Below are 25,405 nucleotides of genomic sequence, written 5' to 3'. Positions count from 1 at the left end.
CTGTGATGCACTAGACAATGCCAAAAACCGGCCCAAAGAACTCTTCAATATCATTAGACAACAAATATCCAAGCCCCCTTCATCCACAATGCAGGCGTCCAAAGAGTTATGTGATAACTTTGCCAACTTCTCTAATGAGAAAATCACCAAGATTGAGCTCTCAATGGATGACTACTGCCGACCTCCCAACGATAGCCCGTCCCCCGGAGAAGAAAAAAACAACCCACCCAGCCTCCCCCCATCAACTGGAAATCTTTCAACCCCATCTCCGAAGCAGCGATCATCGAAATGATTACCAGTTCCAAACGCTCGTCACACATTGCTGACCCTATACCGGCCCAACTGGCTAAAAAGCTCAAACTCACCCTTGCCCAGCTCTGGACCAGGATTATAAATAGCTCCCTGAGAACCAAAATCGGCCAAGTCATGCCACTACTATAAATAAACAGGCTCTTGTCCAAACGATCTCAATAACTTCAGACCTGTCTCCAATCTCCCGTTCCTAGCGAAAATACTGGAAAGATGTGTTCTCCTTCAACTCACCCAACACATAGACAGCAACAACCTGCTAGACCCTCATCAATCGGGCTTCAGAAAAGGTTGCAGTACAGAGACAGCGATCCTGACTGTCATTGATGATGTCTACAAATCTCTGGATACAGACCGATGCAGTCTACTCATACTCCTAGATCTATCGGCAGCCTTCACACGGTTGACCGCAAACTACTCATCAAGGTACATCAAGCAAGGGTCGGAGCTGAAGAGGTGGTCTTGCAATGGTTTACCTCTTTCCTGCAAAACCGCAACCAACAAATAAAAATCTAAAACTCCATGTCTGGCTTACTCCCCTTTAACAGGGGCGTCCCTCAAGGATCAGCCCTCTCCCCGCAACTATTCAACATCTACATAGAGCCTCTCACCAACATACTAAAAAAAAGCCAATATTCCCTCCCACCTCTATGCGGATGATACCCAGATCTATCTAGAAACTTCCTCCATCGGTGACATTCAGAAACTAAACGACAACCTAAAAGAAGTTCAACACAGACTATCCCTCAACAACCTGAAACTCAACCAAGATAAGACGGAAATCCTTCTCATATCAAATGAAGAGCAGACTCCACAAATCACAGAATGGCTTAAATCTATCGATGCTCTCAACTGCCAGCTCACGCCAGCCGACTCAGTTAAATCACTGGTAATCACTCTGGACCCAAACTTAGACATGATCAAACATATCAAGAACACTGCAAAGAGAGCCTTCCTCAACCTAAAACTTCTCTACCAAATAAAACCCTTCATCCCTGCCAATGACCTCAAACAGGCAACTCAATCCCTAGTGTTGTCCAGGTGGGACTACGGGAACGCAACCCTCACAGGCACAGCAAAAGCCCACCTTGCTCCCCTCAGATCGACTCTTAATGCGTGCCAACTTCAGAACTGCCTGTCTCACACACAAAGCTCTTCACATTGGGAAACCTGCCAACCTGGCTGCCAAACTCAATAAGGCTGGCCAGACAAGAACCCTCAGGAGTACTAACACTCTACTTCTCATTCCCCAAAAAACTATCACGCTCCTTCTCTGGAAACGCTCCCAAAATCTGGAACTCCATTCCAGTCCATATCAGGACCATCCCCTCCTTCTTAAAATTCAAAAGTTAGCTCAAAGACCTCTTCCTCAACCGTACTCTCCCGAATGGTTAACTGCCCCCTAACTGAGAATCACGCACACCGCAGCATTTAGCAACGTGGATAATGAAGGCTTCCACACTACCTACCTCTCGACGTGCTTCTCCTTCCCCCCTCCTTGAACTGGACTCGTCGCGACTCATTGTTTAATAATGTTTTACTGTGTGTACGACTGCCTTACTATGTGTTCGATTTCTTCACAATAAATGTTGTAAAGCGCTTCACTACCCCCGGGGTCTGGCCAGGGCTATATAGAACTCTTAAATAAATAAATACATTTACATTACTCCTCTCTCTGTATGTGTATGAACTCCTCCGTATAGAATTACATTTCTTCTTCTTATGGCAGACAGAAAAAAAAGAGGCTCCACAATAACAGACAAAAGGATGTGACAATAGCTGAAGATAATAAAATGCTGGACGGCATTGACTAAAATTATTATTTCGCATGAGCAGTAAAATATATCTTTTCCTTTCATCCGCATATAAATCACAAAAGAATAAGAAATGGAGGGCATTCTGAAAGGATTGACCATCACATGGACAAATTCGCAGTGCAATGATAGAATGTATATTGGCAGGGTAACCTAGCCTTAGAGGGATATACTGCATCCGAAATCGTAACAGTGCATATCTGTGCTGGAGTTTAGAAACTAATGTTAGATATGAAGACACATGGTTATCTATACTCTGCATTAGAAGGTACTGCTTAACCATGCACTTGTTGCGATTCCTCTCCCATCTTTCTCTACTCAATCTATCCAATAGTTTAACTTTCAGTTCTGCTCTTGAAAATGTCATGCATAATTTAGGATCTTTAAACAGTTTTCCGAAGGCAATTGCTTCTAAGTTGGACCCAGTGTATTTTAACCATCAAATTTCAGGCAGTCTTACAATATCCCTAGTTAAATTGAGCGGTTTTTTTTCCAGATTGAGTGCCACAATAAAATTGGTGCAATACAGATCTGATCCGTGATGTAGGGAAGTTAAATTTGCAGTGGCAATTATAAGAGGAACAGGTTTGCGGAAGAGAACCTAGTCTGCTCAGAAAACTGTCCTCTAAAATGTAGAGTTTTGATGTATTAGACAAACCCCATATAGCTGTCCCGTATGTTGCAACTGACACGACCTTTGCCTGATAGATCTTTTTTAAAGTGTCAATTGGTTGCGAACCAAGTTTTTTTACAAAGCTAAAGAGCCCTCCAAGGGTCTTTTCCATTTGCAGCCCCCTATTGACAACCATGCTTTGCCAGTTACTTTCCCTATCAAATATGACCCCCAAGAAGTTAAAAGCGTCCACCACCTCAAGCTCACGCCCTTCTATATGCATTTTAGGATATTTCTTACGTTTTTTACCTGCCACAAGAACAAAGGACTTTGATTCATCAACTTTAAGGGCAAGGTTCCCCGTAAAATTAGTGTACTCCCCTTTGAGTCTTTGGAGTGCATTCCCGTACGTGCTAGCAGCACTGCATTGTCTGCATAGAGCAAAATGGGAATAAGAGATGAATTAACAGAGGGAACGTCCTTAGTAGATCCCTCCAAAGTCTGCTCTATAACGTTAGTGTATAGAGCAAATAATAAAGGGGCGTGAATGCATCCCTGTCTCACTCCACGGGTGATATTAAAATGACTCGTACACTCACCCTCTCTGCCATAAATGACTCAGGCTGTAGGGTCAGCGTATATTCCACAGATAAAATTAATAATGGTAATGTCGGCTCTCATTCTTCAATAATTCTCCACAGCTTGGTTTGGACTACACAGTCGAATGCGGCCGACAGGTCAATAAAAGCTATGTACAAGTGGCCAACCTTAGCCGTCGTGTATTTCGCAATAATCACATTTAAATTTAAACACTGATACATTGTTCCCTTTCCTTTTCTAAAGCCGTATTGCGAGGGGATTATAATATTCCTTTCAGGGCCCATCCCTCCAATCTATTTAAAAGTAGCCGGCCCATTAATTTGGTCGTTTTTTTGGGTAAGCCTTGTCCCCTTTTTTAAAAATAAGTATTATGTATGTCTATTTCCAAGAGGGTAATACACCCGTCGGTGTTAAATCGCTAAAAACGTTAGTAAGGGGTGGAGCCCAAAGTTACTGATTATCCAAGAAAAAATCCATCGGGACACCATCTGGTCCTGGTGCTTTGAATCTACTGCACTGCTTCAGGGAAGAATTAATTTCTTCCAGAGTGAATGGTGAGAGACCTAACAAGGAAGACACCGGTAAGTCTATGGGCGGAGTGGGTGCCTCTCCAGATTTCCCAAATACGGCTTCAAAGTGGGCTACCCAGGCAACCTTCTGTGACATGGGTATCTAAGTTGATATATGTGTCTTCTTTTAGAAAGGGGATTTAACTTTACGCTAAAACCCTTTACTATCATGCATTACTACTGCACTTAGTAATTCCTCCCATGCCTCCTCTTTCAGTGCCCTCAATCTTGCTAATTTTGCAGATTTATATGTCTGGCGGAGAGATCTCACCAGAGTGGTGTCTAGTGGGATTGATCGTAAAGCCGCGTGGAGTGATCTTAGGGCTTTAGAGCAAGCATCATCAAACCACCGTACCTTCTTTTGTTTGTTATGCATTTTAAGGTGAAGCAAATTCTCTTTAATTTCTGCTAAAATATGATTAAAAGATAATGGCATTGTTATATCAGTTGGGTTTAAGTCTAGGCACGTATCTATTTCTTGGCTCATTTTGCGCACAACACCCCCAGTACATTTTTTGGGTATTAACTTTTCCCTATTTTAAAGTGCCCCCAATTTTCCTTCCAATGGAAGGTCTAAGTAAAGGATTCTGAACGGGTTTCAGTCTTTGGCCGCACTGCATGTAGCTAGTAATTGCCGCATGGTCACTAAAGGTGTCAAAAGTTATTTTTATATGGGAGTGGTGCGCTCTAATCCATTCAGAGACCAGTATATAATCGAGTACTGAGCAATAAAATCCGGAAGAAAACATAGGATCTAACTGGCCCGAGCTATCGTTCCAAGGGTTGATAATTTTAAGGTTAAGGGTTATTAGTAGACTATTCCGACTATCTCCATACTCTTTATGTTGGAAATTAGGTGGACGCTCCTCATCATTAACAATCAGATCATAGACAGAGGTAGCTAGCCACCTGCAGCTACGGGAATTAAAGTCACCCATCCAGACTATATCGAGATTTTTTTTCATGAGAATTCATAAGCAAACTAATTTCCCCTTCCAGGGATGTAGTACTGTCGCCATTTTAGTTCTGAAATTATTATTATAAAAATGAATGATTATCCAGTCACACCCTTTATGCTCCTTATGCGCCTCACATAATAGTAAATGGTAATGGGGAGAGGTAGCTACAAACTTTTTTACTTTAAGCCCCACTGCTGTGTTACGTGGTCTTTTCGCAGCACCGGGACACTCCACGGAGTATCCGCACGCTTTACAAATACCTAGATAACATAACATAACACTAAAGTTAATAATCCCCTGCTATTTCGACCAGCAACACAGTGCGCTGCACGAGTCTGGTAGAAAGAGTACCCATCTATATGGAAGTCATTGATTTTCCATGTTTCTTGGAAACATAAAATATCGTACTGTATCATCAGGTCTAACCAGTCAGGATTAGCTCTTTCTGGTTATAGCCTGCTAGGTTCCAAAACATAATTTTTAGGGAGTTTATATCGTCTTCTACATTTGCCTCAATAATGAGGTTCTCTACATCAAGCTGGCTTTTTGGGTTGTTGTTGTTTAGTCAATCACACGCTTCCAGGCCTTGCAGTGGTGCAAATCTATTACTGGGAGGTAGCACAGGGTTCATTTGAGCGAAAGAGTGTTTTGGAAAGGCACTGATGTTGGGCGCTGCACAGGTGAGATTAAAAGGGGGATTAAAAGAAATTGCTTTAGCATATAGAGGTGTAATAGTGCTACAAGGTTTATAGAAGAAGCTTAATGGTAATGTGAATATCACGGTGTCAAGCGATGGACTGTTGGGCAGTTCACCCACCACATAATTACTGTTAAATTTGATTACAATAGAGTCCCCTCCCCCTATTATTTTCTTTGAGGGCCCACACCCATTACTCTTCTTGCCATGATTAGATGTTGATAAATATTAATCCCACCAGTATATAATCTAGAGACGAAATGTAGGACCTTATGCATTAGTTGCTCTGTTGTTTCAGATTGGTTAAATTTGAAAGTCAGAATATTTGCTAAAATGACTACAAAGGGGCATGCAGCCAGGGGAGGTCCAAAGTCTCTCCATATTTGGGCGGGGGGTTCACTGAGGGATTGTATGCCCAATTTAAGTGCTGGTACCTACATCTCCTGGTTCTTTATTTCTAGTGAGGACAACATCCATACCCACCCGTCCCTCCCTGCTATCTCGGCACCCCTCTTCTGTTACAGATGTATAGTTAAATGTTGATGGATTAGAGGGTAGGGAGTTAGAAGTATCTCTTCCCTCTGACGCAAAGTCTGTTGATTGAGCACTCTGGTATTCAGCTCGGGTTACAGCCACATATGGTAATAGAATTTCTTGCGCCGTTGAGATGGGGGCTACAGAGGGTAGAGAGCGAGAGCTTGAGGTTACGTGTATGCACCCTAATACCCTTCCCCTTGACCAGTACCAGTATCCCTCTTAGTGAGCAGTATTAAACTCTTTTCTATTTTGATTAGTCTAGCTGTGATTGGCTGAAGATAAATTGAGGCTAGTTGTTCTAATTTTTTAACAGGTTGTCATTATAATGGGGCACCGCAGGCCCAGAAGTGGTAGGTATGCTATGGGCCATGCGTTATCCGAATTATTGTAACCATTAGAGTTCACTGAGTTAGTAATTTTAGCAGATTTGTTCAGGATTGGTTTTTTAGCCCTTCCACGCTTCCTTTTGTTTGGCAGCTCTGACTCTAGCGACAAATCATTGGCACTGGTTCTGGCAGAGCCTGGAGAGGCCAAAGTATGGAGGACAATGTTACCATTTGACAAAGGCGATAAAGCACCTGGTTCATTTGTTTTCAAGGCTGTTTTTACCTCTTCCAAAGAGAGGCGCCGCTCAGTAAGCTCTGTCTCTTTTGAGTGCACGTCTGCTGCTCTTGGCAAGAAAGAGTCCAGGGTATTGGTTATCCCTCTCCTGGCTCTATGGTTTATGTCTTCCTTCTCTGCATACCCGGTCTCAGTATACTCCTTGGGATTGATGAAACAATTCCTCTTATAAAAAGTGATATCCGCTTAGATTAAAAGTTAAGGGGGTGGCCCAATCCAGCCTCTTCGGGGCTATGACTGGCTAAGACGGGCCGAGCCCGGGCACGCCCTGCACACGTCCCGCGCTGCAAGATACCCCACTTGATTTTATAGCGCTCCAGTGCGTGTGCACGTCATCACGGCCCCCTCCTGTGGGCCGGCAAAGGAAGAATCAGCTGCAGGCAAGTGAAAGAGGCTATACTTTGTGGTATGCTGACAGCTCTGATTAGCTCGGCAAATCCCTTCATTGGGGTAGATCGTTTTTTTAGGTCTTGCATGAGCCAGCGCATGCGCTGCCCTGCGAGACGTTTAGTTAGGGCTTTTAAAAGTGCTGCCACATGGCCTAGCGCTTGCGTTCACGCGCGCAGCTGCCAGCTTTCAGCGCCCTAGCCTACTTTTGCCGTCATGCACGCTTTTTTTTATTTCGGTTTAGCGCGCGCACCCACAACTATCTTCCTCATTACTTTTGAGGCCGTGCGCGGCCATTGCTTGTTGATGATGACACCCACTCTAGAATAGAGCAGTACGCCACCAGGTAAGGCACTATGCCCTCTTAACCTTTGTGATCCAGTGTATTTAAAAAGATCCAAAATCCCGGGCATTTATGCTGTTGTGACATGGATCGGGAACACAAGCTATTTATAATCACTTTATTTTGACATCAGAGCCCTTAGTAATTCCATCACAGAGACAGAATATTTTAGGATTGGGTGCCTGATCATTTCTGAAAAAGGATGGTGCCTCCAAAGCGGAACCTTTCCCAAGGCAGACTCTTTCTTGATAGATTATTCCAGGTATTACTTTTCGGTATGCGGAGCCTCAGAACCAGGCCCAAGGGATGATTTGTGCAGGCTGCAAGCCACACGCATCCCTCATGGCCCTGCTGTAGGGTGTGCTGGAAGAAGTCTGTCAGGACAGAGCGTGGACTTTTCTTCATTCATGTGTCATGTTCCAATATCTAGACACTGATGCAACTCAAACAGCCTTTGTCTATAAAGTGTTTTTAATGACTGGAATATACTGGATCGTAAGAAACGTGGTCATCCAAACTGAACAGGGCTATTAGGTTTCTTCTGTGATAATAAATCTGCAGTGAAAAATGGGGAAAACTAACATTTAGTAAAAGTGTTGATATCTAATGAAATTTATGATTTTAGGGGTACTCCATTTCTGCTGAAGGATATTCATTCCTTCATCACTCCCTGCATGAAATACCACCAGAGTGAAGCCAGTGTAGTGTTTACAGTGCCGTTTAAAAAACTAGATCTTGTTTACAAAGCTATTGCACCTGCAACTATTGTTTGCCCCAGTCCACTGAAACCTGCGGTGCATCAGGGCATCTGTGGGTATTTTTCATTATAAAATTAAATATAAGGAATAAAGACAATTATTTATATTGAGGCTTAAATGTAATACTTATTTGCTTGCTGAGGCTCCAACATGGCTTCTCCCTGATATATAGGTAAATGGTGAAAGTCTTTGAAGTCCGTCTCTCATTCTCCAGAAAGCCATGCAAAAAATGTATTAACATTTAAATTATTTTGAAAAGGGACAATTGCACTTTTTGTATCAATTCACAATTGTTTTTACTGCAGTATGTGAAAATGATTTGTAACCTGAAATCTTCATTCAACACCAAGCCACGCATTTATACAAACACAACTATTCACCACACTCTGTAGCTATTAGGTTTAGCTACTGTTTGTTGTATTTGGTTGCCTTGATGTCTATGGAAGTCTTACATAGACTGAACTTTTAATTGAAAGTTGAAAATATTTTTTGCGCCATGGTAATTTTGTCCTTCCTTTGTGTCTCTCTCCCCCTCGTCTATTGATCTGTAGGTCAGTAGGCTCCTGAATTCTGTTTTCCCTCTCATCTTATGTTTATTTCATTGAATTTAAAAGATTGTTTTTGTTCCACTTCTTAGAATTTAACTGAGACTAAATGTGTAAATCGTTTTGCTAACAATACTTGAACCTGAAATTGTTAAACAGCAATACACTATCACTGCCTAACTAGCATTGTCAAATTTAATAGGTATGGCTTTAATGTGCAGAGCCGTGTAAACACAGGGATTCTCAAATGGTGATTGCATGCACAGAAGCTTTAGTATATTAAAGGCATAACCTTTGGTTTTGCCAATGAAGGGGACCAAAGTAGCAGAAAATGTTTACTTTTTTTACATAGAATGCATATGGGATATAAAGAATTAAAAGTAACCAGGTGTGCTGATTGAGATTACTTTTTAAGATCTAAAATAGCCCCACACTCATGAAAACATTTTCTCGAAGACAAAAATATAAACCAATCAGTCAGGAGCATGAAATGAGAGAGAATACTCCTTTGAGCAGATCCAGAGGCTACTCTGTGTATTTTTAAAGAATTTGTAACAGTAGAAATTGCAGACGGCTGCACTATCAGCCCTGTCTTAAAATTGTTAAGCACATTTAAAACATAATTGACAGAAAGCATCTATAAGCTATTAATGTGGGGTTTCTGTCCATGGCAGCTGAGTTGAGTTCTCTTATCATGCAAGAGGCTGCCAAATTAGTTACTACATGTTTACTTATTGAAGGTCTGCATAGTGAAGTTTGTGACTAAAATCTCCGAAATGCAAAGTCCAGTATGTGAGTGATGAATTCACACTAAGCAGACTGGCCCACATGGAAAGAACGAACGGTTCTCTGCTCACAGACAGCAGCTCCACCACAGGAAGTGTATAAGTAAATCATGCAATTAGTGCAGCTAGCCGGGGGCATTTTATTTGATTAGAGTTGTCGCGAATAATTTCCTTTGGTTGCTAGTTTGAAATGTAAACCCAATCAGTATGTGTAAGAAGCGAGCTGCAAAAAAAACTTCAAAATAAAAAGTATGAACTTGAGCGGCAAAGAGAGTCATTGTAAAGGATAGTTTATATCTATGATGGTTACTGATGTGCCTTCTACATTTCTATAGCCTTTTTCCATATCGTTTATTTTGCCACATTCTATCTTATTTACATAATATTGTTAGGTGTATAAATTCCACATGTCGTAGTGTGTGAACCCGGCCATATCTCAGGTTCCACGCAGTCCTCTATGGCAGGGTTCTGAATAAGCTGTTCTCAGGCACTTCTAGTTGAGGTCCTGCTCCATGAGGAACAGTGAGACCCATTTTGTAGCCCTAGGATCTGTAATCCATGTTTAAAAAATAAAATAGTTGGGTGCTTTGTAATCAAGGGGTTGTGTGGGAAGTCCCACTAGCATTTGGTACTATATATAAGAATATCGATTACAACCAAGCTTTAATTTCTGAAGTACTTAGAGCCTCGAATAAGGCTCTGGGAGCCAAGTCCTAGCTGCCTTTATACACTCTGACCAGGCGGTTGTGAGTTCGAATGACCAGCCTTTCATTCTTCTGAGGTCAATAAACAGAGTATTACTACATTAGGAAATTATATCTGGGCTTTTAGTTAAGTCTGATGTATAAACGCTATATTAATATCATAGGAGTGGCGTTGCCTGTAGTGTATCTTTTCTAGCTCGATTTAAGTCCATGTCTCTCGGTTGGAGGGCGCTGCTTTTAGGCAGTAGGTTCCCATCTTTTTTCTGCAAGCGCAAACTATCAGATTGCTCTATTGTATATAACTCATAACCTAGATTTAACCTTCAATCTAGGTTTTTCATCTTCAGTGTTTTCCCGTTGGTTAATATCTTCATTTTATCTATACCTGAGAGCTTAATTTAAATGTTATATAAGGTACATTTGCAGCTTAGCTGCAAATGCAGGTTTCTTCATATGGTTTTTTGGAAAGAGAGATTGACAATCTTTTTGACAGTTGTACTTTCTCCGCTTGTAGAGTCTCAACCACTCTGCATGGCATAAGCATATTCTGAAGAATACCGGTAATTAGGTACCTTCTGCTTTCCTACTGATTGACAGCTCCTTTGATATGGCCTGCCAATCTGTCATTTCTGTAGGTGCCCTTGGTCAGACCCCTAAGTTGAAATCTGTCATTTGTTGCTGCAGGTGTGTCATATGGCAGAGCCTTAGCCTCAGTTGACACCTCAAGTGATTTTTGTGCATTGGGATATAATATTTAGTTGTATATGCATGGACGTTCTGCCACATTAATGATGTAAGCCTCTCTTGTTTATGTTAAGCTACTAATTTGGCAAACATAGCTATGGGATAGTGATGTTCTTTCTTTTTTCCATATGAGCCTTTTATTTCGTAAATGTCCTCTTTCTGTGATACCAGAGATACATCAGCATACACATGGTGTGAAAACGTCCTAAAACAACAAAAACTGCAACAACAACAAAATTATTGTTATAAAAAAATTATTGCTATCAAATTTGTCTGTACAGTACTAGTAAAGGAATCTGTAATATCACACCAGATTCCTGTGTTTATTCTTCATTTATCACCAGTGTTATATCCAGGTGGAGTTTCTGGGTGAATGACATTAAAATGCGCAAAGCAAACTGCGATCTCATAATTGGTGGGGGCTAGTAAGCTCCATTATCAGTCCCTTTGGGATTACAGGGCTACTTATAATTATGCTTTGCTATGCAAGGAGCGCTTTCATATTGTGTCACTAAAACCAGGTGGTTCACCTGGCATGTCACATGGTACCTTCACTAATGTACAATCCTAGAATTGTGCCTTCTAACAAAAGGGCAGCCGGGCATGGACCCGGCCACAGAAGATCTTCAGAATACAGTTCATGTTCCTCCTGGTCTATGTCTGCTTCGTGATATAGTCTGTCTCCCACAATGTGCCCACGTTTTTTTCTTTTTTAGGTCTCGCCTAGGCAGCGCGCTTGCGCTGCTCTAGGAAAAAGGACCTTTTGGAATCGATCCAGACTTTTTGCACGCTCGTGCGTGTTTTTTAAAAAACTCTTTTTCTTATTGGTCTTTGCGTGCATCTTTCTGAAAAAGACAGCACGTGATTGGGCAAAGGTGGGCGCATGTCCCACCTTTGCCTGGAATTGTAGCCGCCCGCGGCCTACGGCTTGCGGTTACGCGCAGCCTGCCATTTGTTTTTCTCCTGCAGCGGCAGGCACAAGCGCGCACGCACCACTTCCGGACTTGTTCTTCGTTGTCAGGTATGAGATCAACGTTCAAAACACTAGTTGTGGCCAGGGAGTGCGCTGTACAGAAATAATCTGGTGTATTGAGGTCAAACGCTTCTGCATGTTAAATATCTTTTTCAATTTTGAAGAGACTATCATATTTTCCAACGATGTTTGTTGCACGATTTACATTCCAACTATTTTCATGACTCGGTTCGTGCACGGGCTTTTAGAGCCTGACCAGACCCTTTGCTCGTTTCCGGCTCGGCTTCCCCTGCTAATCTATTGGCTCGCGCACCTCTAGTGAAACGTGTGTGCAGTTATGTAAGTGATGCGCAGAACCTGTCCGCTGGCTGCATGCAGTGCATATTTTGGTGTATTCAGTTTGGGTACAGGTTGTCTGAACAGCTTGTGTGCATATTACCTGCAGAGTTAGACTGGGGGCTGCTGTGCCTCCATAAGTGATTGTGTGCAGAACACGTGAACAGCTTGTTTGCAAACTGCGTGGATATCTGGTTTACAGGATGTGCGCAAATTTCTATAGCCATTTGACTGTGGGCAACTCTCGTTTTCCCTCTTCACTCTCTAAGAATGTCTTGTTACTGCAGCCACACAGCAAGCGCTGTAAGTAACCCGTTTTTATTTTCACAATTTGGGCAGGGCCGGATTGGTCATTTTCTCGGTGGGCTGGTGGTGAGGGGGCTGCTTTCAGAGCAGGATAGACCATGCTTGACCCATCCATGCCCTCATCACTTCATTCAAGTCACGGCCTCCTGCAGGGTGGGGTGGTTTGAGCACCTTTGCCAGGGCCTTTGTTGATTTCTATTCAGGCGGACTGTGCTATGCCGCTTTGAGACAAACTATTTGGTTTATTAAACCACAGGAAGACACAGGTGGAGAAATCCCCAAAGCAAATACTGAAGAAAATAGTTTTGAAAATAAAATCGCAGTTCAGGGATATATACATTGTTGTTAAAATTACCTGTTCTTTGTACCTCCTAAACTGCAGATGACACATAGAGTGGTGCGCGTTAAACCGCGTGCTGAACGTCGTCGTCGATGCATTTCTACCTTTCTTCCGGGCGCTGTCCGTTCCCTGGCCCACTCCCTTCAGTCCCACACCTCCCCCATCCCCCCCATGTGTTTCTGAGGTATCTCACACACTATCTAAAGAGCTGTCCTGGGTGTTTGTTTAGAACACACAAAGCCTTTGTTTGCCCTCAGAGTCCCAGGAGGGCAAGGGGGCGGGACAAGTGGGTGCTAAAATAGATCCAATTTTCAGATCCTTAGCTGTGATCGCACCTTCTCCGGGACTAACCCGTGTTTTTCCGAGCCCACGTCTCCCCTGAACCTCTGACAAAATACCTAGCACAAAAGGCCTGTTTCTCTTATTTTCAGTTCTTCATGAAGCCACGTTAGCAATTGGATCTCGGGTTACCAGGTGACTCAGTGTTACCGGATGCTATGTTTGCAGTGCCCAGTTTCCTTTCCCAAAATTTTGCTTTTATGTGTCAGTCACATTTAACTCAACCAAACCTGTAACTCTCAGAATGGAGTCTTTATTGAGGAAACCGCAGGGCGAAAAACAGCCATCAAAGGAACATAGAATCCCCTGCAAGGGAGTAGGCAGAAAAATACAACACACCCCACCTTGAGCCATGTCCCAGCCAGCTCTGAGCGACTGGATGGAGCAAGCGAATCAGGCAGTCGTTAGGGAGATAGCCCATGTTAGGGATTTCTGAAGTTCTTTAATTTCCTTTCATCTCTACTGCTTTCTTTCAGTCTTTCTTTCCATCCTTCCTTCCGGTGCATCCTTCTCCTCCCTTCCTTCCCTTTTCATCCCTCTTTCATCCACCCAGCCATCATTCTTTCTATCCACACATCTCTGCATTCACCCATTTATCCTTCTCTCCATTCACCCTCATCGCCATAAACCATCAGCCATCCTCCTTCAAAACCATCCTTTTCTCCATCCTACCGTCTCTCCAGCTTTCCTCCCTTACACTGCAAGAGTTTGTTTCTACGAACTTCCTGGAGACCAGAGTCTCTAATCAAAGTCAAAGAAGCAATATAAAAGTAAATTTTTCATGTTACACAAAATTACCCTGTGACGGCCACCTACAGAGACGCCTCTCCACACGCAAGCACAAGCTGCTCAACAGAGCAGTTCTGGGGAAACTCTCTATTGAAGAGTTCAGCTGCTATGAGGCTTCCTGTTAAGGATCTTGCGGCGCACTTTCACTTTAAGTATGGTAGCTGCCCCCATCATAAACAGGCTGCAAAAATATCTTCTCTGAGGCCCGTTTGTTTTTGACCGGGCGTTTTGGGCTGAGGTGTTTCTACAGTGACGACTTTACGTGGGAAAGGCATGCTCTGGCTAAACACTTATAAAAGTCCCAAAGGCGAGACCTATTGGCTATGCCAATGCTTGTCTTCAATGTTATTAATCTATGCTGATGGTGGCATGGGGATGTCCGCTCCGAAAAATAACGTACTTGGGAGATGTCCATCAATGCATGTGTAAAATGAATACTGGCTGACCTTGAATTCTCCTAAGGATAAAACGGAAGTGCTGTGCTACAAATAAGACCACTCGCACACTGCCGCTAGATTTCTGGCTGCCGCATGCCAATTTTCCACACACAAGGGCAGTCAGGAACCTTGGTCTCTTTTTAAAAAAAATAGTGCTCTGTCCTTGACAGCACATGTGAACAAGCTGGCATCCAACATTTCTCATTACTTAAAGTAAACCGGAAGATATTACCCCTACTCCTGGTGGAAAATATAGACCGCTGACTGTTCAAGCTACCATACTTAGTAACTCTTTGTTGTTGGAAGCATCGGATTCACTGATAAAATGGTTTTCGTGTATACAGAATGCAGCAGTCCATTTGGCTTTGTCACTTCCACAAAATTCATCGGCCTCTTCTGCACTAAAAATATTGAACTGGTTACCGGTAGCTAAGGGGATTCTTTTTAAACTTCTATGTATTGTCCACACGGCCTTTCACGAAACGGGACATGTCTATCTTCGAAACAAGCTCAGAAGTATCAACTTGGTTGACTGTTAAGTTCGGCAGAAGACAGTGTAATAATACAACAAAAAGTCAGACTCTCGTGAATGGGGGGGTTAAAGTCTTTTCAATCCAAGCTTTGGGTTTGTGAAATAGTCTACCTGTCACTCTGAGTAAGACAGACAACCTTGGTCATTTTAGAAAGTTGCTTAAAACTTGGGGCCTGATAACGAGCGCCCACGTGCTGGCGGTGGTCCGTCCGCTGCATTACCACTTCAAAGATCGGAAGTCCACCAGCTGTACCACTGAACAGCCATTCCCTGGCGTTCATGAAGCTGTGTCACAATGTAACATGCTGAACGGAACTGGCGCTGTCCTGCTTAGAATAATACGAGTTCTGCCACCGCTAGCCCTTTAATGGTGGGAGCCCCACCATAGAAAGGCTGGTGGTGCAGGAACAAAGGGGGCTCTAAAAGGCTCCCATGCCCCCACCATGGGGGTACATTCAGGGAGGCACAACATGTGCCCCCTGTCTGTATTTCCCCAAAGTTCCAGCACGGCTTGCATGAAACAGTCTATGCTGTGCTGGAACTTTTTTGCCGTTCCCATTGCAGTGCCTGTTTTTCAGGGACCGCCATGGGAAAAGCAAAGGACCGTCCAATCAACTCGTAATAAGGTGGGCAGTCCTTGTGCGGCTTTGGCGCAGCTGTGTCGGTGGAGAGCCGGCGCAACTACGCCAAAGTCAGAATTGGCTTCTAGTCAAGCAGGATTAGTTTTAAGACTGTCTTCCTGGTGTATATGATATACTACAAAGCTGGACCCACCCTTCTAACCAACTTGGTGGTCGCCAATGTGACACCTAGACTCCTGCTGCCCGGCTCAAACTTGTTCCTACTTTTATGCTTTAGATGCAATAATAATAATAATATCTTTATTTGTGTGATTACTTAAAACCATTGCTACAGTAAAAACAACCATCAGATTTCTCCACGTTGAAAGACCATGATTAGAGTTAAAACCTTTACATCAGTAAAACAGTAATAGCCACATTTTCCGAGTTAAAATGTCATTTTGTGTCGTGGTTTGTAGTTTATTTTTTCTGAAACGACGTTGTGACATTGTTAAAAGGGTTCGTTGAGATTATAGGGTCAAGGACTACAGTACTACAGAAAAACAAGATGGTTGGCAATGTGTGAAGCCTGCAATCTACAAGTTTTTCCTCCTAAGCAGCACGTTCGGGGATCGCAGGGTGTTGCGTGGGGCGCCCAATAGCCAAAGCAGGCAAAGTGCAAAATTAGCAGTGGATGAGGTGACTCTCTTGGGTACTGGAACAGTAATGGCTGGCACTTAGGTGCCTATTGTGAGAGCCCAATTGAACAGCTAAGTACTGATGTTTAATATTTTTTCCGCTATGCCCATAAATTGAACTAGATGGCAGGCTAGCTGGACATCCCCGCCTTCAAAGCATGCTTTCACTTCCTGCCTACATGTTCTTATCCCCTTGATCTTTAGGGCAGGTTTTAATATAAGTCTGTGTTCCTTGTTTAGTCTCCCGCATATGAACAGTAAATGTAGCACATCCTCTTTTGATTCTCCGCATAATCGGCAGTTGGTTGTTATCTGTGGTCGTTTCCATCGAGGCAAATGAAGCAATGATGGTAGAATGCACAGCCACAAGTGAAGATATTTTTCATTTGTCGCTTTCGTAAAACCTGCACCTTTAGATGCATTAGGTCTGGCATCAGCTCTGCAAGGAGCTAGCACTGTGTTATGGTTAATCTCTAATTATGGACTGCTCAAAATGAGTTGTTTTGTAGCACTGTCTGTGGCTCCTGAATCTTGAGTCTGGTACAGTGCCCCACCAGGTTTTGTGCTTATTAAGTTATTGAAGATTGGATAACCTGGTAACATTATGCTTTTAAAATATATTAATATGGCCATGTGTGGCTTAACCTCTGGCGGGGTCTACCCAAATAGCTGATTAGTAGAGAAGTGGCCCTAAAAGAATGACCCTCGCAAGAACCCCTGTTGTTAAGGTCCACTGGCAGAGAGCAGATGCTCCTCCTCTGTGAGAAGAGCAGGGTTGGCGCAGTCCTGGCATTGCTGAGACCCACCACTGTTTCACACAAGACGACTCTTCCATCCTCTAAGTGAGAGACTGGCTGATGAGGCCCAAGACAATGTGCTGAAGGCTAGAGGAGGGGCAGCCTGCCTTTGAGTGGTGGCGGGGCTGCAGCACCTGTGGAGTCAGTGCAGAGGTTGGGCTTGAGTCAGAATGCCCGGGGAGCAGAAACAAGCTGACTCAACCATGAAGATAGGAGCCAGGATAGGGAGAGCGATTATGTCAGGCAATACAGCTGGCTGATCCAAAGTTGGTGTGGCGCAGCAGAAGGGAGGTGTAACCTAATTTTAAGAGAATTAGAGGTGCTCCTTTCCTACACTGAAATTTGAGCAATAACACCACTGAAGTAGTAGCAGTCTAATTAAGTGTGAACACTGGGACAATGGAATAAATGGACATTATGAACTAGACACCAAAGCACCAATATCTAGTTATGCTGCTAAGCCCAAGATGGTAACGTGGAAAAGAAGGAAGGTTTGATAACTACCTACCTGGTAACTATCTCGAAATGCTGTTGCTGCCATAGTTTCAACCTGTCAAATCATGCCCCCCCCTCCTTGCCTCTAATTGACTTTGGCCTTAGGGGCAGCTAAGAACAGCTCCCCTCTCATATACCAAAATAATGCTGGCAAATTCAATGTGATATCAACCTAACAGCCTACAGGGTGAGTACTAACTAACACCGCAAAACAACGTACGCACAATATGGTATTATTTTTGAGGCCTTTAGATAGAGGGACAAATCACTTCCTTCACCGTACCAAACACTGCACGCAAAGAAAAAGACTACAACAGGCGACATGGCATTACCAAAATCGGATCTAATAGCAACTTGCAAACCTTTAAACCTGAACTATAAGAAGAAATTCAATCAGACTTGGAAATAAACCTGGCAGATTTACATTTAGATTTGAGTGAAAGAATTGCCATGCTACGATGTGATGTAGATGTCGTAGAATTTAGAGTTGTTAAGGCTGAAAGTAAAATTCAACAAGTGGGAAAGAGTAACCAAAATTTCACAGAGCGGTTAAACACACTGCAATCACAAGCAACCCTGACGTTTGAAAATTTGGAGAAATGCACCCAATGGGAAAATATTTGGATACAAGACGTCATGGAAGATGCGGACGAATGGGCTGTGGAGACTTTTGTGAAGCTCTTATTTATTACCCTACTGCAGAATGATCAAGAACATATAACATAGGATAGCATCCTGGTGAGGTCTGGAGATTAAGAGACATTTTGACAAGGTTTTATGATTTCCAAACCAATATGAATGTACTGAAGGCAGCACACAGCAGATACCACATCAGCTACAAAGATGACAAGTGCTCCCTTTACCAGAATGTCACCCTGCTGACAAGAATTTAGGTATATCACTGATAGATTTCAGCAAGAAAGCACACAATACCACTGGCTGCTCTAGTTTAGCATTGGTTTTGAATTAAAAAACAATTCAAATCAGACAGTGAAATTGGCAGAAGCAGCTCAGATATTGGGGGTGCAACTGGATGACCTGTCTATGATCGGCACCACCAGCGTGGTTTGGAACAAGGACACGCCCCCCCCCCCCTGAATAAAATAGAATTTGCTCTGGCAGCCCAGCTACAGTAATCACACAGAGCCAAATAAAAGTGCTCATAGGCAAGGTACGAAATTACACATCACAGGAGTCTGTTTCAGGATCAAACAGCAAGAGCTGCTCAGAGAAACCGGATTACCCCTTCACACAACGGTTACTCCCCTGTAGTCCCTCCCTTCCTATTGTTGGTCTTCAGAACAGGCTTCTCCTTCTGGACTTTCTGCAGGGCCAGTTATACTTTTCCGCTCTCTAAGCAGGCAGGTAGGCCTCTAAGCTCTAGGGAGTCCCTCAGCTCCTCCAGCAGAAAGTGCAGACTTCAGGTGATGTTCCTTCACCTCTAGGAGACCAGCTGTCTAGCAAAAACCCGCTTTGGTCACACAGCAATCCTTTGATTACTCTGAAGAGCACTCCCTTCTTGTTATAAGCAATTAGGACTGGAACAAAGTGGGGAAATCCCACTTTTAAATGCATTTCCAGATAGAGTATGTGGATCTCTTTCAATGTAATGTTCTGGTTGTTCTTTAGACAGAGCCTTTGTGCACAGGGTGGCTCTTACAGCAAGTAGCAAGCAGGAGAATCCAAAACAAGGAAGCAAGAAGTGTGAGATCTCAACACCAGGCTGTGATCAGCCTTCCTGAAGCAGTAATTAGGCACAGTCAGAAAGGCAGGCCCTGTCTAGATCTCTCCTCACCTTGAAAACTGATACTGCAGTCCCAATCCTTATCTCTACCAACTAACACATTGCAGTGCTCAGGGAGAACTCACCTGAGGCCCTTTGCTGACAAGACTCTCATTGACTTTCTAAGAGTAGTGCTGTCCCATGCTGCCCTCACTACAGGGGTTGAGTCTCCAAACTCCAGACACTAGAATATAGTCAGTACAATCACACCATCTGGGGAACCAGCCTCGGTTCTTCGTCTTGGGCCATGCTAGACCAGAAGCTATCTGAAATGTATCCTAATAGTCCCAGTGCTCAGACACTCACTACCAACAGAACCTACTGCCATACAAGTGCCACAAATCCACTGCACACACACATACTCAACACACACATGGAATGACAGATCAATTATCTGTGGCTCACATAACAGCTCAACTTTACCAGAAAAAAGGTCTGTAGACTGCACTATCTTGAGAGAAAGAATAAGGTCTGGTCACACATTCATAAAAACTGGTAAGTAGTACTACCGCCTTATATGACTTACCCAGGGAATCTAGAGTTGTCCAACAGCCACTATGACTGCGTGCTTTGAGGTTATGAATCTCTTGTTACCAGAGATAGGCCTAGGCCTCTGTGCACCCACTAGAGTAGTATTGTGCCAGGATTGAACAAAAGTCAGTCTCGCACACACTAAGGGTACTAGAGGCAGGGATAGAAGCTCGTTTACCATTGAGGAGACATTGTGGTCACAAAAACCCTGTTTAAAGGAGGTATGTATATATGTGGGATGTAAATGTATAAAGTGTAAACCTAACCATAAAGCAACAGACCACTACACAAGATGAGGATTTACAATAGAGAATTTTGGAAGATCTGCATGGAAGAAGAAGAGAGGGGGGAAACAAGAGAACTATGCTGAGATGGGGAGGTAAATATTACAGTAGTGAATGGTCAGCAACAGAGGAAAAGGGATGATGGATGGATGAGGACAAGAGTTCTATGATGATTCTCATTTAATGTTCCTGCTTCCCCTCACCTTTCTTTGACTCCTTCTCTTCAATTCTTTCCTGGCTAGAGGTGTATCACTCAGCTAGAAGAATAGAAGATGTTTCCATCTGCATGCACTGTCTAAAATGGTCTGCAGGTATAAAGGTATAATATTGGTGAAACACTTACACTCTTGCTAATCAATTTTATCACCAGTTTTGTGTAGTTAATAATTTAGATGTTAGTGGTAAGGCAAGAATCATCCAATTTGTGGAGGAAGTATTAAATATAGATTTTTCTACTCCTCTATATGACAAATTGCAACAACGGATTCACCTCCAGCCTTCACACTTCCTCCATGAATTTGAGTTTTTTCCATTACAATTCAACTCTAAACCAGTCCCCAAATCAGGTCCTTAGTATTAGCCAATAGCCCTGAGATAGAAAATGAAGGGTGGGGGACTGGTGTTCCTTTCACCTTTTACAGCCCTTTTTCCTAGAAGTGAAGCTTGAGGTCCCCTAGTAATAAGCGAATGAAAGGAGTGGCTTTCACAACCTCATCAAGCAGTGACTTTGTAGCAACATAAAACATTGGCACATAAATTGAGACCAGAAATCTGAAAGAAATTCAGGTGTCACTGAAATAAACATTATTTATCATAGACTTGTGCAAAACAATGATCAGGAACAGCACGAAATATGTCTGAATCATAATTCCTGAGTTGCAAAATCTAATTTCTTGGATAGAGAACCTTCATCATGATTTATCTATGCAAGATAATAAAGTCTCCAAGCAAAATAGCTTTTGTTACCTAAAGCGCTCAAAAAACTGGGAAAGGCACTGCTTTTCTTCCCCACAGGGATAGTGGAATGATTTATTGCATTTCTTTACGTCACAGTTGATGGAAGCTCCCAATTTCTTACAAATACAGCATTTCTGTTGAAAAGAATATAAAATAACATGACTTAAACATTTTGAGAGACACACTGTTTCTGCCACTTAATTGATTCACAAAAACAATGAAAAAAATCAAATTAATAAACATATTCAAACTCGCAGTGGTTGCTTTTAATGTCTTAATATTTAGAAAACATTTCATAGGAAATAATATACAAATAAATGGCGTCGCTTATTTCATTCCAAATAAAACAATTCTTCATCCTAAAAAGAAAGCAGCATTACTTTAATCGTAAGAGCTAATTGAATCCCTAAGTAATCACTTCTGACATCCAGACAAGCAGGTCCTTTCTGTTCATGCTAAGTTACACTCGTTTGTGCATATTCTAGTTCAGTACCCCTCATTTTTTTCTTTCTTATTCCTGAAGGTGGTAGACTGTTTGGCCTTGTGGTGGGGGCGAGAGAGGTGAGTTGTAACTCATGCCTACTAAGGCCCAACACGAGGATTTGGGGGGCGACCTGAGTGGCGACTCTTCCCTGTACTGTCTGCCTTTGCCTAGAACCTCCAAGGAGGCTGCATGTAATGGGGAAAAAGTGACATACTAGACGATCCCTCCAGTTAAGGGACAATGCAGGACTCGATTTGGAAGGCCTCGGTCCTCCTTCCACGCTGGATAATACTGGTCTTGAGGCTCAAGGATTGGAGGTGAATGCAGCTTGCAAGGCAACCACATCTATGTGTCCGATAATAGAGACATACCCCTTGCTATTACCCAGCAAAAGATCCACTGATAAGGTTTAAAAGTGGACAAGGTCTGGAACAGAGGGCAGGCTGCTGCACTGGTGCCATGGTCCTCCGGGGCCTCTACTTAGGGAAGACAATTGGAGGCTTTTATACAGTAGATGACTACATGATGCTACCCACCGAAGTACAGCACTGCTAGCAACTAGAATGATTTCCACAAACTATTGCTCGTACCACCCATAGCTGGAGCGGGCAGGTTGACCCACTGTTTATTTCTGTATTACAATGGTAACGGAAAAGGAGCTCCCCAAACAGGGGAAAATGGGCACATTTTCAAAACCCCTGGCACCCACAGCTGAGGTGGAGGCCGAAGAGACTGATATGGGGCTTGGGGTCTCCTCACACACTGATGTGTTCAAGGAAGCAATGCAGTCTTCTCAATAGGCCCTTGAACTCAAGATTGACACTGTTGGTGAAGATGTTGGACTCTTTCGCCAGGATCTCCGTAAAACCACTGGACAAGTGACAGAAACTGAAACTTGCATCTCGTGACCCTGAAGACACAGTGAAGGATCTGCCGCAGACAGTGCGTAGACTGCAGAGCTCCAAGTGAGAAATGGTGTCTAGGGAGGAGGATGTTGATGGTTGCTCTTGGAGAAGTAATTTTTGGTTTGTGGGGGTCCCTGAAGGGGTGAAAGGCTCACAACCCAAAACATTTTTGGAGAACCAGCTGTGGACTGTCTTATAAGTAGACCAGTTATCCTACTGTTCCCTGATAGCAAGGGCGCACCGATCATTCCTTCAGAAACCTTTGATTACCTGTATGGTGAATTATAGGGACCATGAATTGATCCTTACAATGGTAAGAGTCCTTGGAGTAATCCATCTGGAATCCCATAAGAACCTGGTTTTCTGAGACTACACAAAAATGATGAAGCAGCAGAGGAGAACTACTGATCAAGTTAAACCGAAACTCCAAGCAATGGAAGTGCAATATATGCTGTTGTCTCTGGCAAAACTAAAGGTTATGTTTCAGAGGAAGGTTTTGGTTTTTGACCACTCACAAGAGTTTTGGAATGGGTTGAAAGGTTGCCAATGCCGCGCAGGTGGGAAGTGGCCAGCCCAGAGTGGAGAAAAGAGGGGGCAAGAACGTGTCTAGGTGGACTGAACTGAGGCGCCACTTCCATAGGCAGGGAACATGAAGGCCATCCTGTCCCTGTGGCTGGCCGAGGTCTTAGGGCAGGTCTCCACCGACACAGATGGGAGGAGGGTGACTGCAGATCCCTCCAAGCAAGATGATAAGGACGAAGTGTCGGCCGACTCTACCTGATGTTACATGGATGGTATCCTACAGAAGGGGATGAACCCTGCATAGATTCACCTACAGTGACAGTAGGATAGGTTGAAGGCTACTAGAGAAGTGTAACATTCTTTAAGGTTTAAAGTGACAGATGCTGCTAGTTAGGAAGCATGGAGGGAATTGAGGGGGCTTAGTCTGTTGGGATTGTTTATGTTTAAAAGCAGTGCAGAGGGAAACAGTTATTATACTTTATCTGGAACTTGATACAGGACACTTGAACGGTGAGCACCATGCAGCGCTAATTATAAAGTTAGGACGTGGAACATCAGTGGGCTACTAATTAAAATCAAAAGGGGGTAATGTCCTAATTTAGATGCTATGGCTCTGATGATATAATTCCGTGCATATGCTCCCTCGAATAGCGTTTACAGCACCCTAGAAGCACTTACACCACTACTATTGAGTACCCTAGTTGACATGCTGGTCATACAGGGCATTTTAATGCAATTTATGACAGAGATCACAAAGCAGTTATTACCGCTCAAACCATCAGGCCACAGTTCCTCATGAAATGGGTCACTTCCTTAGGTCGGAGGATGCCTGGCATGCATGTCATCAAAATGAAAGGCAATATACATACTAGTTAGCACCACACAGGTGCCACTTATGGTTGGACTGCATTTTTATGCCAGCAACACACCTAGGTGTAACGAGAGAGGTGGCAAACCTGACAAGGGGCCTATCAGACTACACAACAGTGGAAGTGTGACTGTCCCATCCTCAGTGAGCTGCTAGAGGGATATGGTGACTTAATGCATGTTGGTTGAAGTGTCTGCACGTTCCCGTAGGAACGTAATAACTGATTACTTTGACTCAAATGCCCCCTTAGTTAGCTCCTTGGGTATACTGTGTGAAGCCTTTAATGGTGTGCTCTGGTCATCGGGGTCCGGTACACGAGGATATTTGCAGGCACCAAGCGGGTGTTATGAACTGCAGGCGGTGTGCCATTGTTGCTATCACCCCCCTCCCGAGACCCATGATGTAGTTAATGGCTGCGTCTTAAAATAAACTCTGTTCCTCCCACGCACGAGGGACACCAGATGACTCGTGTTTTAAAGAAATCTTTTTGACACTTTTTATCCTCTTTTTTCACATTTACGACCTCAGGTTAGGGTGGGCCTTAGCACCCCCATACCGCCGGGGTTATCACCTTATGGTCCTGAAGAATGCCCGTTAAAATTAGGCAGAAACATGTTGACCACCTCCTAAGTGGACTCTGCTGAACAATTTATTCAGCCTGATGTCTCACACTTTGTTTTTATTGTGTCCGATTGACCTTTAATAAAACTCTTTACTGGACACAATCGTGATACTTTTAATTCTCACTTTTTCACTATTCACAACACAAGAATAACCAGCTCCGCAGTAATTCTGGCGTCGCAGCACACCAGGGTGGCATTCGGCCTCTCCTGGTGGGGCCCAATGATAAAGCATGTCACCAACCAGGTTGGTGAGTGAGGGCTTTACTAAGAACCAAATGTGGTTTTTTCCTGTCGTGCTCTACATATTTTGTTTCAAGGCACACTCTTTTGTTGTTATGATTAGATTTACCTTGGGGGACTAAGAGTGTTTCCTGTTCTATTTCCCTCCCTCTCTTGTTGTTTATAACAACGTGCTCTGGGGCAGGCCTTCCCATATATCGAGCTAGGGAAAGAGTCATTGAGTTGAAGACTGTAGACCTACAAAGAGAAATATTGTCTAATGAGCAAGGACCCTAGACAAACTGATCCGACAGTGAAGATAGGCGCCTCGAAGCAGTTATATTAGAACATTAAAAACAAATTATTAGATGCAGCAAAATTAGCCGGGATGATGTATCAATATAAGGTGTAAAAAGTTTGTAACAAAATGAGCAAGTTACTCCATTGATTTCCCAGAAGGAAGAGGAGAGGAGACTAGAATTGTCCCAGAAATCAATTTTAATACAGGTCCGATGATCACGGATTAGATTGGGATAAAAGAGGTGTTTTCTGGCTACTATGGGGCATTGTATCAGGTGAGATCTCCTTCGGAAATGGAACTTACATGCCCATAGTGAAAGAACTTATCATAAAGACTCTCTC

General features: G+C 43.3%; 1 protein-coding gene across 1 annotated transcript in view; it reads right to left on the bottom strand.

The window, feature by feature from the left end:
* LOC146821053 (E3 ubiquitin-protein ligase PHF7-like) overlaps positions 1 to 25,405 on the bottom strand; it is a 1,746,711-nt gene that overhangs the window by 751,458 nt on the left and 969,848 nt on the right. Inside the window, exon 7 of the mRNA XM_085611988.1 lies at positions 21,152 to 21,276. Coding sequence (XP_085468114.1) covers positions 21,152 to 21,276 — 125 coding nt within the window. The remainder of the gene's footprint in view (positions 1 to 21,151; positions 21,277 to 25,405) is intronic.

The sequence above is a fragment of the Triturus cristatus genome, chromosome 6 (genome assembly GCF_964204655.1).
Source record: "Triturus cristatus chromosome 6, aTriCri1.1, whole genome shotgun sequence".
NCBI classification, from domain to species: domain Eukaryota; kingdom Metazoa; phylum Chordata; class Amphibia; order Caudata; family Salamandridae; genus Triturus; species Triturus cristatus.
This window is presented reverse-complemented; position numbering and strand designations above follow the sequence as displayed.